General features: G+C 55.5%; 1 protein-coding gene across 3 annotated transcripts in view; it reads left to right on the top strand.

Annotated features, from left to right (window-relative positions):
- LOC122384243 (fibronectin type-III domain-containing protein 3a-like) overlaps positions 1-17,232 on the top strand; it is a 51,555-nt gene that overhangs the window by 21,691 nt on the left and 12,632 nt on the right. For all 3 annotated transcript variants that reach the window (XR_006257003.1, XM_043371417.1, XM_043371418.1), the window contains 2 exons: positions 9,017-9,183; positions 12,866-13,019. Coding sequence is in view for 2 of the 3 variants with exons in the window: in XM_043371417.1 (XP_043227352.1) it covers positions 9,017-9,183; positions 12,866-13,019 (321 nt within the window). In the remaining variant the exon portion in view is untranslated. The remainder of the gene's footprint in view (positions 1-9,016; positions 9,184-12,865; positions 13,020-17,232) is intronic.

Below are 17,232 nucleotides of genomic sequence, written 5' to 3'. Positions count from 1 at the left end.
CGGCTTCCCCTCCTCAGGAGATAATGGTTCGGTGTGAGAGCTGTCAGGTCTCTCACATCGTCTGTGACGTGTGTCAGCGGTCTACTGTTGATCATGCTCTCTATTTCGCAGAAGACAGTTGACAGCACCTCGTCTGTTGTCACCTCGCCGCCGAGCACGACCGATAGCGCTCTCTTGACTGCGCCGATCATTCTTTCCCATATGCCGCCCATGTGGCTCGCGGCTGGTGGGTTGAAACACCATTCGATCTGCTGCTGGCTCAGCTCGTCAGAGATCTTCTGCTGGTTCCACTGTGTTAGTGCCTCTCGGAGTTCACGTTCCCCGCTTTTCAGGTTTGTTCCGTTGTCGGAGAAAACCTTTTTTGGACGACCTCGGCGTGCCACGAACCGTCGGAAGGCCATCAGGAAGCTGTCAGTATCCAGGCTGTTGGACACTTCCAGATGAATGGCTCGCGTGGCCAGACACGTCACCAGCAGGCCGTACCTTTTTTCCGTCTTGCGGAACCGCCTGACTGTGAGCGGCCCGAAATAGTCGATCCCCACGAAGCTGAACGGATGGGAGGTGTTAAACCGGTCAGAGGGAAGATCGGCCATTCTTGGAGGCTGAGGTCTCGCCCTTCTCTTGCGACAGATGGCGCAGTCGATAAGGACTCGTTTTACCTGCGAACGACCCCTCGGAATCCAGAATTTCTGGCGAACTTCGTTCAGGGTGTGTTCTGCGCCGGCGTGCATGAGCTGACGGTGCGTTTCGTAGATGACCATCCTCGCCACATCAGAACCTGCTGGGAGTAGAATGGGATGGCGAGCGTCTTCGTCCAGTGGGGCATTCTCTAGTCGCCCCCCGACTCGTAAGATGCCATCAGCGTCCAAGATTGGTGACAGGTCGGCGATGCCGTTCTTCTTGTTGAGCTGCTGACCCGCCTGTAACTGCTGCAGCTCGGTCCTGTAGGCCTCCGTCTGCACCATCTGGATGATGTTCTTCTCCGCGTCATGGAGCTCTGACACGGTCAGTGGGCCTAGGTTTCGCTGTCGCTTCTGCTCGCCTTTCAGCTTCGAGTTGCGGAGGAAGCGCAGGATCCAGGCCACCGTGCGCTTGTATTTGGTCCAAGACGAGAATTTGCTCGGTGTCGGCAGTGCTGCCTTTGGATCCCTCACCGTGACTGTGGCGAAGGCTCCAACTTTCACTTCTACATCTTCTTCAGCCAGCCTCTGAACGTGAGGCTGCTCTGGCCACCCTTCTTCGTCGCCTCGGAGGAAGTCTGGGCCGGATAGCCAGAGAGGGTTGTCGGCGAGCTCCTTCACTGTCTCACCCCTGGAGCACAGATCGGCTGGGTTGAGTCGTCCTGGGCAGTGCCGCCACTGACCTTTGTCTGACAGGTCCTGGATTTCTGCCACTCTGTTTGAGACGAATGTATGGAATCGTCTGCTCTCGTTGCTGATGTACTGCAGGACGACCCGGCTGTCGCTCCAGTAGGTGACCTTCTTGACTTGATCTGGTATCTCCTTTTGGAGTGCGTCCACCAAGCGCACTGCGAGCACTGCTGCCTGCAGCTCCAGTCTGACGATCGACAGTCTCTTCAGCGGTGCAACTCGTGTCTTGCTCATGATGAACGAGCAGTGATGCGTGCTGTCTGGTGAGGTCGTACGGAGATAAGCGACTGCTCCGAACGCTCCCTCTGATGCGTCGCAGAAGACATGAAGCTCACGCGCTATTGTGTCACTTGATGTTGGACGGAGGCAGCGTGGGACACTGATGTTTCTCAGTGCTGGCAGTTCTTGGAGCCATTCTTCCCATTGTTTCTGCTCCTCACGATCCAGCTCGTCGTCCCAGTCCAGTTGCTTGGTCCAGAGCTGCTGCATGAACATTTTGGCTCTGATGACAAAGGGCGCGGCGATACCCAGAGGATCGAAGATCGACGCAGTCCTTTGGAGGACTCCCCGCTTTGTCATCGGGACGCTTGAGTCTCGGAATCTGAAGCTCAGCCTGTCCTTTTCAGCATCCCAGACCACTCCCAAGGCACCTTGTGTGGGCAGCTCCGCTTCTGTGAGGTCTAGTTCCGGCTGGGCGCGCTTCTCTCGGGGAATGCTCTCCAGTACGCGCCTCGAGTTGCTTACCCACTTGGATAGATGGAAGCCGCCTCGGGAGAGTGTCTCTGTCACCTGCTTCGTCGTCTTCAACGCATCATCTTCATGTTCTTCTGATCGTAAGAAGTCGTCCATGTAGAAACTGTTCTTCACAGTTTCCACGGCCTTCTTTGGCAGCCCGCAGTCTTCTCCATGGTCCGCGACTGTTCTTTGGAGGACGTAGTTGGCAGACGCTGGAGACGATTTGGCGCCGAATATGGTCACCTGCATCTCATAGATGTCTGGTTCTCTAGTTTGATCCAGGTCGCGCCACAGGAAGCTGAGCGCAGGTCGGTCCTTCTCGATGACACGGACCTGGTGGTACATTTCTTGGATGTCTGCCACCATGCCGACTTTTTCTTCTCGGAGACGGAGCAGGACGCCGGTGAGGTTCTTCAGCAGGTCTGGTCCGGTCAGGAGCTTGTCATTCAGCGATGTTCCGTACGATCTGGCTGCCGCATCGAAGACTATCCTGAAGCGGCCTGGCTTATTGGGATTAGTCACGGCATGGTGTGGTAGGAACCAGCGTCTGGGTAGCCGGAGCTGTGCCTCCTCCCTGGACAGCTTTCTGGCGTGGCCCGTTTTTACATATGCATCGATCGTGGCCTGGTAAGCTGCTGCTTTCTCTTGATCGTTTACCAGACGCCTCTCGGTGCCATGTAGTCTCTTTGTAGCCATCACCTTGCTGTCTGGAAACGGCGTGTCGTCATCAGTCTTCCAGAGGAGGCCAGTCTCGTAGCGGTTGCCGGTTAACTTGGTGGTTGTTGACTCCAGAAGCTCTTGCGCTCGACGGTCTTCTTTCGACTGTGACACTGACCTTTCATACTTGGCTCCGAAGGATTCAGTTGTCCACCAGTCCTTCAGCATGTTGTCCAGTTCCTCGTCAGCAGCGGAGCCTTTCTGGATGAACATCGCTCTTCTAGTTCGTCCATGTTTTCCAGGGTGCAGGTCGGACACAGCGCCAGTCAGGGTCCAACCAAAAGCAGTACGTACAGCTATCGGTTGGCCTGGTTGACCCACCCGGACCTCTTGCTGGATGACTGCTTCGCTGACGTTAGCTCCGAGCAACAGTTCCACCTGTCCATGGGAGCACTGAGGAATGTCCAAGTCCTTGATGTGACGCCACTTCTCCCGCTGCTTCTTGCAGACGTTCGGCATGGAGATGTCGAGAGATGGAACAGACCACGCCTCAGGCACGATGATTCTTCGAGTTTCCCCAGAGGCCGCAGAGCTCAGCTCTAGCTTCACTCTAGTTGATGCTTGAGGTTTTCCAGTTCCTTCCACTGTCTGAAGACACAGCTGTTCGTTTTGTCCTGTGATTCCCAGTTGGTTCAGCACAACTTCACTGCAGAAGGAAGATTCTGACCCTGAATCGAGAAGAGCATAGGTGTCACGGTGAGTTCCTGCCTTCTTTCCATGAATTCGAACTGGAACGATTTGTAGAAGAGTTCCGCCCGTCTTTCCGATGGAGGTAGATGCAGCCACCACACGTACCTCTTCTCCTTCTGCCGCTGAAGTTGTTTCATTGGCAGGCCGACTGGCTACGGCTCCCGAGCGGTCGGTGAGGGGCGTGGTTCGTTTGGTGCTGCCATGTATCAGCTGATTATGGCGTCTCTGGCACCCATTTACACCACAGAGCTTGGTGTTGTGACATTCTCTGACGAGATGTCCCCTTTGCAGACACCAGAGGCACAGTCCCTTGTCGAATATTAGGTCGATTCTTCTTTCGATGTCCAGATTTTTGAACTCACGACACTGGTGCAGTCTGTGCTCACCACCGCACTTCGGACACGACGCATTCCCACCTGGTTTCTGTGCCGTTGATGGAGAGGCTGGTGACGAAGTTGCGGTAGCATGCGCTGCTCGCTTGGTCGTCTGGTCTCTGGTTCTCCCCCGCCTGTCACTCGGCGTTTCAGCGGTTTGGCAGAGCGATGCAATTTGGACCTGCTTCAGCAGCCAAACGTCCAGGTCGATGAGTGATGGATGTCTTGGGTGGAGTTCGAGCACATGTTTACCCCATTCACGCCGTAGATATTCTGGCAGTTTGACCACCGTTCTTCGAAGATTCTCTGTGCTGTACAGGTCCGCCTCATATCCTTGGGCCTGCATGAGCGTGACCGCGCAGTGCAGGGCGGAATGGAAGTACTCTAACGATCGAACACTGTTCTTCTGAGGAGGTTCAGCCGAGAACACTTTCTCGAGATGTACCTTAATCACATCCGTGCTTCGGCCGAAACGATCTTGTAGAGTTTTGAGGGCTTGTTGGTAGAGGTTGCCGTCAAATAACATGCCAGCGATGGCTTCTTGCGCTTGTCCCATCACTGACACTTGCAGATGAGCCATTCTTTCCGCGTCGCTGAGCGATGGCTGGTCGTGCACGAGCGCTCGGAACAGTCCGATCCAGCGCGGCCACTCAGACGGCTTGCCTGAGAAGGTCGGCAGCTGGAGACGGGGGATGCTCTTCGTGAACGCGGATGTCGTAGGAGCCGGACGTGGTGCAGCTGTCGGTCGCAGCTGATCTATCCATGACGTCTGGCTTGTGGACATACCGGGACTGGGCGCCATTCGTGGAGGTTCTAGTTGCGGAGGTTCTTCTCTGATTTCGGTTAGAGGTTCTAGAGGTTCTCTGGGCGTAATGGAGACTGGCTCGGAGAAACGAAGTTGTGATCTGAAACAGTTCGGCCTTTGAGAAACGCTTTTCTCGATGATTGGTTCTCCCAGATTTTCATCCACAAAATCGTCTCGCCTGTCTGCATTGAGCTCGTCTTCCATTTCTTCCCTCAGGTCTGCCTCCAGTCGGGCAGCTTCAGCTTCATCTCTGGCTTTCTGAAGGTCTCTCTCGTATTGCAGTTCTTGCTCTTGTTGCTTTATCTTTTGTTCTTGTTCGCGCAGCTCTTGTTCTCGTGTCCTTTCTCGCTCCAGCTGGCGCACACGCAACTCCTTCAGTTTGGATGATATCCTGGCTTCAGCTGATGCCTGAGAGGCCGCCGAGCTGCCACTAACCTGTGACCTTGCTCGGCGAGCGACGCTACGGGTCATGCGTGACACTGAGCGTCCCAAGCCGTCTTCAGGTTGCCCTCCTCCATCCTCGCTGAAGTCAGTCTGTCTCGTAGAGGTCAGCTGTAGTTCGTCTGTGGTGCTTGTCATGAAAGTCTCGATTTTCTCCTCGATTCTCTCTTTCTCCGTACGAACTTCGTTTAAGTACTGAGCCTCATTTTCTTTTTCTTCCTCACTCTGCGTGTATCCAGAGATACATTCGTGAACGGCCATCAACGCTTGGAAAGCGCTGTCCATTTCTCTGCGGATATTTCCAAGCTGGACGCGTGAGGCTCTATCTGTCACGAGAGCTTCAGCGCGCCGGAAAATCCTTGTGAGAGCCGCCCGATGACGACCTCTCACCTGTCTGAGGTGCCGCCACTCCCCGTTGGAGCATTGGCCTTCTCGTGGTTCCTCTTGGGCTGTAGTCACTGCAGCTTGTCCTTGACCTGCAGCGGCTGGTTCAGCTGGTACTTCTTCCATGTCAGCGGTTTCTTCTTTGTCACTTTCCCCCATTCGCTCTAGAGACGGGCTTGCTTCTCCACTTGCCATAGCTCAGGATCCGGCCCGGAGGACCAGCAAATGTCGCCGACAAACTGTCGTTCGGAGTTCTTTTCTGGTTGGATGTGGACTGTATTTTGTTCGGTGAGTTTGTGCGACATTCGTAGCCCATCGGGCCCAGCAAATGTCGCCGACAAACTGTCGTTCGGAGTTCTTTTCTGGTTGGATGTGGACTGTATTTTGTTCGGTGAGTTTGTGCGACATTCGTAGCCCGCCCGCCTGCTATGTGAGCTCCTGGGTTTTGATATTCGGCGATTTACAGTTGAAGATAGACGTGAAGATTTCCCGTAGAGGATTTATTGAAGTATACGCGAAGCAAGAAGCGGAAGCAGTTGTGAAGAAAACCGGTAGATGAAACACGCAGACACGGAGCACCATTCACTTTCGCTGTACAATCTGAAGCACTGACACTGCCCCGCTGGGCGCGGCTGCGCGCAGGAGAGTCGGTCTGCGCGCGTGCTTCTGTACTCTGTCCCCGCTCAGCCGGGCGAGGCGTCGAGCGGAGCAGATCAGTCCGTGCGCACAGCGCGACGGTCGAAGTGAGACTCTGCCGGGGTCGCACGTGACCCACATTTTATACGCAATGCTTAAGACGTGTGCAAAACGAGTGCAAACTTGCACTGCAGCGGGGAGGTGGCTGAAGGCGCCAGCTTGGCGGCCTACGTGCCTTAAAACGACGTGTCTTTAATTTATATCTCGGTCTCGGTGGCGGCCGCGGCGCTGCTACGGCTCGGCAGCGTCGGCGGCACGCGTACCGACCGCCGGCCGCGTCTGCTCGCGGCCCCGCCCTGCACAATGCCTCACAACTCATCCTGAGTCTGGATGGGGTGACGGCGGTGCGGCGGCGGGACGGCTGCAGCGAGCGGCGGCGGCGCCGCGGTGGCACGGCGGCCGGCCGGCTATCACGGCGGCACAGCGGTAGCGCGGGTTGGTCCGAACACTTTCGTCGGTGACACCATTGTTATTTATTTCATGGGCTTGCATCGTGCAAAGCCCATTTAAAGTTTCATATATGAAGAACGTTGACAAGCTTTCTATGTCAGGTTTGTTGTGAAAGACTTCTTTCACCGTCTGGTTGTCCAATGCATCAAGTGACGTAAGACCAAAGCTCATGCGAACGCTTGCAGTTGATGTTTATTCCACTATTTTTCAAGGTCAGGTACCAGTTGCCTTGCGAAGATGATCTTAACCAGCTCGTTCTTATTCTATACTGATCCTTGACAGTATTTGCCAAGACCCTCCTAAGTTACTAGCAAACCTGGCATCATTTTGACATGGATTTCGTCATTTGTGACTTGAGCCGTCAATCGACGTGCCCCATTTCTGGGTGTGAAGTCCAGACGTCTGTCTGGTCTGTGTTCCCCCGCCGGGTCTGCTGAGATGCGTGGTCTGCCTGTCAGTCAACTGCTCCATGCCCTGGCGGCTGGAGGGTCTGCCGGGATCCTAGCTCTGCCTGTCGATCCCACTGTCCGCGGCGACGGCTCGGTGTTGTGCTGGAGCCGAGGTCTGTTTGTCAGTCGCGCTGTCCCGGCGGCGGTCCGGCGCCGTGCCGTGCACTGGGCCGGGTTTTCCGGGCCCACATTCCGCGGCGTGCCGGGGCCGCCGGGGGCCGGGCCGGGGGCGGGGGCTTTCTGGTAGGTCTCCCTGTCCGGTGGGAGGGCCGCGGTCTCAGCTGCCGGCGGTCGGACCCTCCGTCCACCCGGCCGGATGACGTCATGGGTAGAGAGCGAGGAATGTCGGTCAGTGGACCCACCTGCCTGGGAATCACCTGCCCGGTCTCGGTACCTGCTCACCTGCCGGCTGCCTCGGCTGGCTGGCATTTGTCTATTATCACCCAGACGAACCCTCACAGTGGCCGGGACGGTCCCCGTCTGTTTCTTAGCAGAATCCTCCCCGTGTCGACTTGAAGGGATTCCCGTATCCCACCTGTGTTCACCGGTCATGTCCAAGGGGCAATACAGTCGTCATTAGACATATAACCTTGTCAGGCTCTCGGATCGTGGTATTTTCCATTCTGTTTTACGTTCTGTAACTTCTTACTTGCTTTTTGCTACTTGTTCTTATAACTTGTTATTGTTACTTGTACTTGTTCTTCCTTGTTGAATTGAATACGAACGCTACCTTTGTTTCATACTTTTGAACCCTAAGCTCAACTTTCAGCATTCCGCGCCCTTCTCGGAAATTGGACGCTATTGCGTGCTAGTACCTCAGGACCAGTGCAGACATCGAGCAACAATGTCTCACAGGCGCTGATGATGTCGGATGACTTGTTGATCAATAGTGGGGGCATCAGCTTCCGCCATATTCTGTCAGTCTTATAATCTGTTTGACTGGGCATGATGATTTGATGAGACTGGAATGATTTTCTGAGGATAGTTTCTGTGCATCGGTGGGTGGTTGTGTATCTTTCTTAGTCATGCTTTCTAGTTTGATTTACCGTGGGCATTTGTTTATTTTTGCTGTGTCCTGTTGGCCACCTCTGCCGATGTTTGCAAATGCAACAAACTGGCTCAGCACTCATCAGCGGGTGATGATTCATGCGAATCACGCCTGCATACGTCGTTTGTTCTAATGAGCTGTTCATATTTATGTCTCTGCTGTGACCGGTTGATTTGACCTGTCAATAGTCTAATGCGCCTCGGCTATAGATCAACAAACCGATGTGGGTCGGGCCGTCGCTCGGCTCGTTGGCGCCGTGATTTGTCAGCACCGGGCCGTCATCGGTGACCGATGACGGGAAGGGAGGAGCTCTCTGTAGCCTTGGGAAGGGAGCCGGCGCCGCTCGGCACTGGGCCTTCAAACGGGACACGGTGCTGCCTGGTGATGGGGCGCTGGACAGAGCTTTTATAGCGCTCGGGTATGGGCAGGCGGGGAGTCCAGTTAGTATAAAAATGTTGCGAGTATACGAGTACAACTTGCAATCCACTCTTCGCGAGAAATTTCAGTCGTGTGTCGGTTCGCTTACGGACAATGAGTCTCACATTTAATCGACTTCACCACCAGTCAGTAGCAAGAACTAGTGGGTCATTCTGTCGTCGATATCCGTGCGCTGTTTGTTTCTCGCATTGTTGATATTCTGGGGCATTTCTTACCCATGCATTGCCGCTCTTTGTTTATCTACATGTTCAGTTGCTTGTTTACTCCAAACATGGCTATGTCGAACTTAATCACGAGGTTCATTGATAACTTAAAGAACTGATGATATGACGATGATGATGACCTGTGCACCCTTCTGCTCAGTGTCTCTCCCCCCCCCCCGTCCGCCCACCTGACCGTATCTCTCGTCCTCTCGCCAGGTCCCGCCACGGTGCAGATGGTCTCGACCAACTCGTCGCCGCCGATGGCGTACCCGGTTCAGGTACCTCCGGGTCACATGATGCAGCAGGTGGTGGACGGAACAGGTACCCTGCGGCACGTCATCCTCTCGCCGGAGCCGAGAGCGCTGGCCACCATGCCGCCCTATGTGAGTGACGGGGTTGAGCTGAGGCCGCTCTAGGTTTCTGGGTGGGGCTGGGATAGTGGGACGGATGCTACCATACCATAGGCGCGGGAGCCGGGGGGGGGGCAGTGGGGGCAGCTTGCCCCCCCCCCCCAACTCTGGGGCCGTGGGGGCGGTGCCCCCACAGCTTTGAGACGGAATACCACACTTTTTTGCAAATGTTTTCTTTTTTTGTTGAAAAAGCCGAGGGGTGAAAAATAAGTGGCCTAAAACCGGTGAGAAAACTAGATTTGGGGGTACCCTAGGTTTATCTCTATTATGGTGTGCCCCCCCCCCCCCCCCAGTCGGAAAGTAGTTCCCGCGCCCCTGTACCATACCGCCTTGTGTGTGTGGCTTGGTGGGCTAAGGCGGTAGGACTGAAGCCACCATGCCGTCCTATGTGAATGACGAGTGTTATCAAAGGCTGACGCGGTGTCGGAAACTGGTACTGCGGGGCTTAGGGACTGGTAGTTTGTGGATAAAGGAATGGAGTTGTGTAGGACTGAGCGTCTGGTTACTTGGACCTGAGAGTGGGCTGACTAAGATGCTTAGGTTCCACGCCTGTGACGGAGGAGCCGGGAGTCTGGATGTACTAAGGCCCGACAAGCTGATTTTGCCATCTGAGGGATCCATTCCGGATATGCAATTCCGGCAGGCCGTAGACGTCTAGCAAGTTTATGACGCTGACGTTACCATGTGGTCACAGTTACAATGAAATAGAAGTCAGGACATGAAAGAGTTGTCACGATATAACGTGTAATATTCTATCGGCATTGTTCCACGCTTAAATGTACGATGCTCAACATTGTTTTGTTATTTTGGCTATGCTTGCAAACGTTGGGAGTGCAGCGCACTTGCGATTGTTCTGCTTTGCTTTTGCTTTCAAAAGCTTTTGCATAGATCGCCAAGCCAACTGTATTTTTAAAAAGTTGTCCAGTCTCTTCCGAGGTGATAAAGTGCTGTAAACGCACTGCCCACTTCCACTTCCGTTCGCCTCGCCTTCCCTCGATTAGTTATGCGGTAGTTATATAACTTATCAGTTATGTAAGCTATAGTTACGTAACCAACACCAGTCTAGATTGGGCATAAACAGACATTGATTGTTCGAAACAGTGGGCTGGATGGCTAATTATCAATCTTCATGACGCCGGAATTGTCTTTCGATTAATTATCCGGACGCAACGCTCCACTGACTTCCATCGGAACGACCTCTTTCGACGTTTATATCAACAGACTTCTCTATTTACATGTTCGCTTCGATCGGCTGTGTGCTGGACATTTATTGAAGCCTAGGTCGGCCTGCCCGGCGCGCTGTTCGTATGCCTTTCTGCCGTTCGCTCGTTGGAGACAGACGGACGAAACCAAGTGTCCCGGTGTGTGGGAGCAAAGAGCCCCAATATCGCCACTGAAGCTAGTTGTTTGATTGGTGGCTCCTATTGGCTGCGGGGACAGTCTCTTGCCTCACAAGAGACTAATCTCTGTGTGTCAGACTGTCCTCTGTGACAGACTGTCTGTTCTCATGGTGTCTGGCGTGGCAGACTGTTGTCAGGCTGTGTGATGTGGCAGACTGTGTTCTATGACAGACTGGTTGTCGCGGGGCGGCGGGCGAGGAGTGTCAGACCGGACCAGGGTGGCTAGTGGGTGCAGTATTCCCCCCCCCCCCCCCGCCCTCCCGGAACAGTCGGCCAGGCCCGGGCCGGAGCCGGAACTCGCCCGTCGTCGGCCCAGGCGGCGGCTGATCAGCCCGCAGCCCACCGCTGGGTCCGGGCCGGGCCGGGCCGAGTCGCCGGTAGCCGGGCCCGGGCTCCCAGCACCGTCTGAAGGCCGGCCTGCGGTCTGCAGACGGAGCCCGCCACAGACGTCGTGTGGTGGCGATCGGCACCACTGGTGATACGTCTTTTCGTCGGGGTTAACCCCTTAGTGATGAGTCTGTGCAATGTGCATCTGGGATAACCAGTAGCCTGGTATCGCATTTACGGTTGGCTGATGACTCATTTTATGTATGAAAGGCTCCGATAGCGAAGGTCAATAACTAGCTCGATCACGGCTGACACTATTTGCTGTTCTTCTGTTTATCGTTCTAGTGACTCAGTATAGTGATGACGCGTGATCGTCACACAAATAACTTCGTGGATAAGATACAACGCACTATTTCACTGTGTGGCTCAGCAGGGGCATTCCCATTGATTATTTGACGTTCCGTTTTATCATCTGTTGACGCATCAGACGTTTTCATAGCAAAAGTTTCAGCTAATACTTTTTTTAGGTCACTAAGCGAGGTGCCCCTCTAAATCCAAGCTCTGGTTGAGCTCAGCACTGTCAACATTGTCTGTCGTTCTCAGCCCCCACTGCAGCGCTGTGTCTGAGAGGGGGTGATGGGGAGGGGGGGGGGTCTATCGGCGCCGTGTGGCAGCCCCGGCCACGTCCGCCAGCCGTCTCACCCACCGGTGACTGGGCGGGCGCTGATTGGCTGAGCCGCCGCCGTCGGCCGTACAGCTGCTGCCCGCGGCTCAGCTGAGCTGACGGCCGACGGCGAGGGGCAGCGCGCCCCGGCGACCCCCGCTGACCCCCGGTGACCTCCAGTGACCTCGGTGATTGGTCGCTCGGTCGGGGTGGCCCGTGACCGATCGACTGCGCGCGGTGCCGGTCCGTTAGACGTTGCCCCGGGCGCTGATGGGGGCACCAGCTGTTCGGCCTGCGTCGTGAGTCGATCCATCGTGTTGCCGCGGGGCAGTCGGTCGGCCGGCAGTCTGGTGGGGGTTGTTGCTGGGGCCGTCCGCGGGCCGGGACAGTGGAGGCGGCGGAATATTGAGAACAATAGACGACATCGGACTGTGGACGACCGACCTGTCGGTTTGTATATCGAGCATTGTTTGCCGTGTTGTGGGAAATGTCGGAGGGTCTGAAGGTGGGGTATGTGTCCGGTGGTCGTGTCAATGGCTGACATCGGTCTGACCAGATGTTTTTCATATTGACGCTGCCTTGTTGCTGTATTTGTGGACTTGTCTCTCTTGTGTTTGTGGGGCCTTTATGGCTTTTGTAGTTGGCCTTTCTTGACCTTGTAAGTGAGACTATGTGAGAAGCTATGTTTATGATTGCTGAAGACTTGTGACCCACAAACTGTTGTATGTACAGTCCACAGCAGAAGTAATGTGCGGTTTCAGTCGTGGGTATGTTCTGCTTCTGAAGCTTAGGAACGATTAGCCAGACTACAATGAAACTTTGAATGTAGCTTACATGTATCGTCACCTTTACAGCTGCAACTTCATCTATTGACGTTTTCTTTTCGATCACTCCGCATAAAAAAATCGTCGGTCAAAGCCATCCTTTGAGATTGGTAAAACCGCACATTACTTCAGCGGTGGGCTGTACCTTGGTGTATAAGACTGTATGAGAATTTCTTATATTAATATGCTGCAACTCAGTTGAGGTTTGATGCTGCTCCGCAACTGGTGTTAATAAAAAGATGCAACCTTAGATTGGTGAACAGGACCGGGGATATTTCACGCGACCTCTAGTCTCTGACCCTTGTGGCCTGAGACTCGTGACCTGTGATATTCCAGATATGATACAAGTGATCACCTGTGACATCTTACCGGTACCATGTCATCTCTGACCTGTGACCTGTGCTATCACCTCTGACCTGTGGCCCTCTACCCTGTTTCAGAGCACGAGCCAGCCGCCGCCGCCGTTCTACCCGGCCCCTCCGCCGCCGCAGGGGTTCGGTCCACCCCCGTACCCCCCTCACGCCATGTACGGAGCGGGGGGACAGCAGACGGGAGCCGGTCTCCTGGCGGCTGGAGCAGCGCCCATGCAGCAGGGTGAGTACTGGACACATTGCGGTACTTGCAATGGGGTACAGAGGGTAATCAACAAAGAGAACTGAGGACTAAGTTCACTGGACATGCTGAGAACACCTAGCGAGATGTTGAGGGAGATCGTCAAATGTCAAACACCAGACATAGTCAAAATCGAACACCGATCAGTGGAAGAGATGCATTCTAGACCACAGAGAGCACAGGAGTGGGAGCCTGGTACCGAAGATAGTGAATATATCACCTGAACAAGGAGCAACGAATACTGATGAACAGTGAATACAAACAGTGCAAAGGTCTTTGCAGAGTGCTGTAGCCACTGCCGCCACCATATCTGCTTGGCAACTTTAGTGAAACAAGTCCGAATGTTTTGGCTGAGTATTAAATTTCTGAACTCAGAACTGATGGTGTGCTGGACCAATGGCTGTTTGTTGACGTTTCCCAGGCGATCAGGAAATACTGGTCAGACTGAAGAATGCAAAGTGAAATTCTTTGTACTTATATTGTGGTGCACATATCGTCTTACCTCCGGTTTCGTGTGGTCTGTAACGGGAAAGAGGCCCCCGTCGGTGCACTCGGCGTACTTGCGTTATCTCGTATGTATGTGCTTCCGACACGAGCAAAACAAACGCCAACTAATCTGATGCCATAAAACAGACACCATCACTGTAGGAAGAGGCTTCTGTGCGGAGCATAAAGTGACTTATGATGTCCGGGTCTGGGATGCCCATAAAACAACGCCACGGTGGCTCATATTGCAGAGTGGATCTCTCAGTTAGCTGCCTTTAGTTGCAGCGCTGTTCTCTGTGCAAGACAGCGCTGTAACCCAGCTGGAGCTCCACAGGACATCTGACCGGAGGTGTTGCACTGGCCGCTGCTGTTTTGTGTCTTTCGCCGCGCTGATCTCATCCCTCTGGGTTCGGCCGGCTGTGGAGACACGTCCTGGCTGATGTGCAGCAGAGGCGGTCCCTGACCAGTTTTTGAGGACGGTCGCGGCCATTCATCGGCTGGCTTCCGCTGCCGACGCGCTATCACAGCTCTGAAACTAGTTCGCTGGCGCCGTGCTCGGTCCCGTGCACCGAGTTTCCTGCGCCGCTCCGTCCCACCAGGCGGTCTGACCCCGTGCGCCCCCGGAACGCGCGGCGTGTGCCGACCGACAGCGTTTATGACTCGTTTATGAGGCGCTGGGTCGGTGCGATGGCCCGACCATCGCCGTGTGCGCGGTGATAATCGTCGCCGTCCGCCGGCCCCCGTCGACAGCGGGCTGTGCAGCGGGCCTGTGGTGGCGACTGTGCCGGATTTCCGCCTGCCACTCGTCGGCCGCCAGTCAGCACTGTTATGACGGTGAGCTGATGACGCATGTAGGTCCGTCTGTCGACCGCCGGTCCCCTCCGGGGGTCAGCGGTGAGTACGCTGTTGGTGCTGTCACCAACCGGGGCGGCTGGCTGGGCGATCACAGGGGCGGGTCCCGGATCAGCCAGAGCTAACGGTAGACTGGGTCAGCGGTGAGCTGGGAACCGTTCAACGAGAGGTGTAACACCGTTCACCGATCGGTGCGGCTGCTCCAACGAACATTTCAGTTGAGCTGAAGCCTTTCTTCTTACCTCTCGTCCTAAAGAATAAAGATCTTGGGACTCAGGGCCCAGATCAGCACTAGCTGACTGCTTCTCAAGCGATGGCAGTGGTCGTGGTGCTGTCTTCAATGTTTGGATGATTTTTGATGCAGCACAAGTAACTGTTAGCAATCGGTCGGAATATTCCAACATTTTTAGGCTTTGTTGTAGGTTTGATGGGTGAAACGTGTCTTGGTTTCATTGTCGTAAATCCATCAGTTCTTTGTAAAGAATTGTTGCTTGTCATTCGGAAATACTTTTTGTATTGTAGGAGAGTATTTTTCAAGCTGCGGTGCTTCTCAGAATTATTGAGGCTGCCAGATAAGCCAAACATATTTTCGTGCTCTTCGCCATCCATCCGGTCGGCCTTATCTTCCAGCTCTTCGCCTTGTTACGTAAGCACGTGCCTCTGAGTCAGTGAGGTCAACTGCGCGTTAGGGCCGCGCTGTTTTTAGCGCCCGGACCGTCAGCCGCCATCCTCGCCGTTAGCGCCGCTGTTCTTGTTGAGCCTGATTGGCTGCGTCTCGGATTGCAGCGGTGGAGAGCCGGCGTCGGCCGCCGCCTCCCCGTTCCCAGTACTCCCGGAATCGCCGGCCGGGCGCCGCCGACGGGAGCAGTTGGTTACGGCCGCCCCCGCCACCGCCCACGCCGCCGCTCGCCGCTCGGAGACACGGCCTCATGGGGAGGCTTCCGGCGGCCGACGGCGCGCGCGGGCGGCCGTCTGTCCGTCTGCCCGTCGCCGCCGACCGTCCCGTCAAGGGCGCGCCGCCGCCGGCCCACACGACGCGTACGCGTGCCGGTCGCCGGGGCTGGCGGCCGGCCAGAGTCAATGACCGAGCGGCCGCCCGGCGCGGCGGTCAGAGGAAGTGACGGTCGCCGCGGACTAGAGTCGGGAGGACGGCCGAGCGGTGGCCGAGAGACGCCTCTCCCGGCCGGCTGCGGGCTCCTCGGGGCCGTCTGTCTCAGCGCGCCGTTTGAGCCAGTTAGCTGTGCTGACCGCAGCGGCGGACCTAGCTGGGCCGTGGAGCAGTCTGACCCAGTAGCAGCTTGGTGTTCTCGCATTTCTAGCCACCGCTAACCAGCTGTCCCACACAACAGGTGCCTGATGGTCGCGTGACGCCCGTTTTTTTATGTCCAACACGTGCACCGACTCGTGTGATCATTCATTCATTCAGACCTTCATTCATTCATCCATTCACCCGTTCACACATTCATTGAGCCATTCACGTGAACCCATGTCTACTTGGTCATATTTGAATAAATATTTATATCAATTACTGCGTGGTGTTGCGTGGTAATGCCACATTCATCTGATCGCTCAGTACCCCCTTATCTCATTCCACGAGATATACAGTGCACGCAAAGTGTGCCGGTGCCGGCTTTTGACGATCAGCAGTCGCGCAGTATTTGAAAACAGACCAAATCGCAGCGATCTGACGCGATATTTAGTCTACTCGAGGCCGGTTTGCACGAACCCAGGCGGGCTGTCGCTGCCAGACATGTTCTGTATACTCGGCTGGCCTTCCGGCCGACGCCCCAGGAATGTATCGGCGGCTGTGATGTTGCGAAACCAAGGATTATCATCGCTGAACTACTTTTGAAATTCGCATGTCAGTCGCATCATGGAATGTTTACTTATGTCACGGCCGCGTCTGGCTTATTGTTTTGCCTTGTGATGTGGATCTTATCTTGTGCTGAACAGGTTAGCGTTTGCTGATCTTGGGCTTTGTTCGTGTGAGCCACTTCGCACCTGGTCACTGTCATGTATTGAACATTGTCTGAATGGCTCCTCTGTGCGGTCACGAAGATCGAAGTCGAGCTGGGGCAGTCACCTGCGCTCCGCAGCGGTTAGTGCCTCTGCCTATCCTCCGGCCTCGTCGCGTAATAATAAGGCTGGGTCGATGCCTGGGCAATGTCTAGGTCACGTCAGAGTCACTTTGCGAGTTACGTCGCGGTCGCTGGGCGGGTCTGTGTAGGTCATGTCGGGGTCGGCGCCCTGGTCACGTCTTGGTCATGTCTAAGTCGTTGGGGTCACAACGTGTGTCGCGTTTGAGCCGCGGTCCGGGTCGCCGTGTGGGGTCGCTCGCCTGCCCGCCGGTGACCCGTTCACGAGGATCGCTGACCGGTCGGCCGGCCGTCTGGCTGCGCCTCCTCCGTTATCGATCGGAATGCGCTGCATAATGAGTAGGAAGGCGGTGCCGGGCACCGCGTGCGCGCCCGCCGGCCGACTGCCGCTGCGAAACGACCCTGACCGGTGCGGCGCCGAGCTCTGGCGGTGATGGGTGCGCGCTGCCCGCAGGCTGCGGCGTTACCTGGCACCAGCCGCTCAGACACCCCACAAATAGCCGTCGCCGCTGCCGCCTTTGTCTCCTCCGAGTGGCCTGTCGATTGGGATTGACGGGGCTTGACGGGATTGACGGCCGTCCCTCCTCTCGTCCCTGGCTTCCTACATGGCATGGATTAGCACACCGTTAGTGGCTCCCGGTCGGGCGAACGGGAACTGAGTGATGAGCGGAGGCTGCTGATGGCTGACGCTCGTCCATGGAAGTGGTATCTGTGATAGTGGGCGTTTGAAACTAGCTGTGCTTACAGCTTAGAGCGCCCCG

This window comes from Amphibalanus amphitrite, unplaced genomic scaffold (genome assembly GCF_019059575.1).
Source record: "Amphibalanus amphitrite isolate SeventyFive unplaced genomic scaffold, NRLGWU_Aamphi_draft 000184F_arrow, whole genome shotgun sequence".
NCBI lineage: Eukaryota > Metazoa > Arthropoda > Thecostraca > Balanomorpha > Balanidae > Amphibalanus > Amphibalanus amphitrite.
The sequence above is the reverse complement of the archived record's forward strand: the minus strand, read 5'-3'. Positions and strand labels throughout refer to the sequence as shown.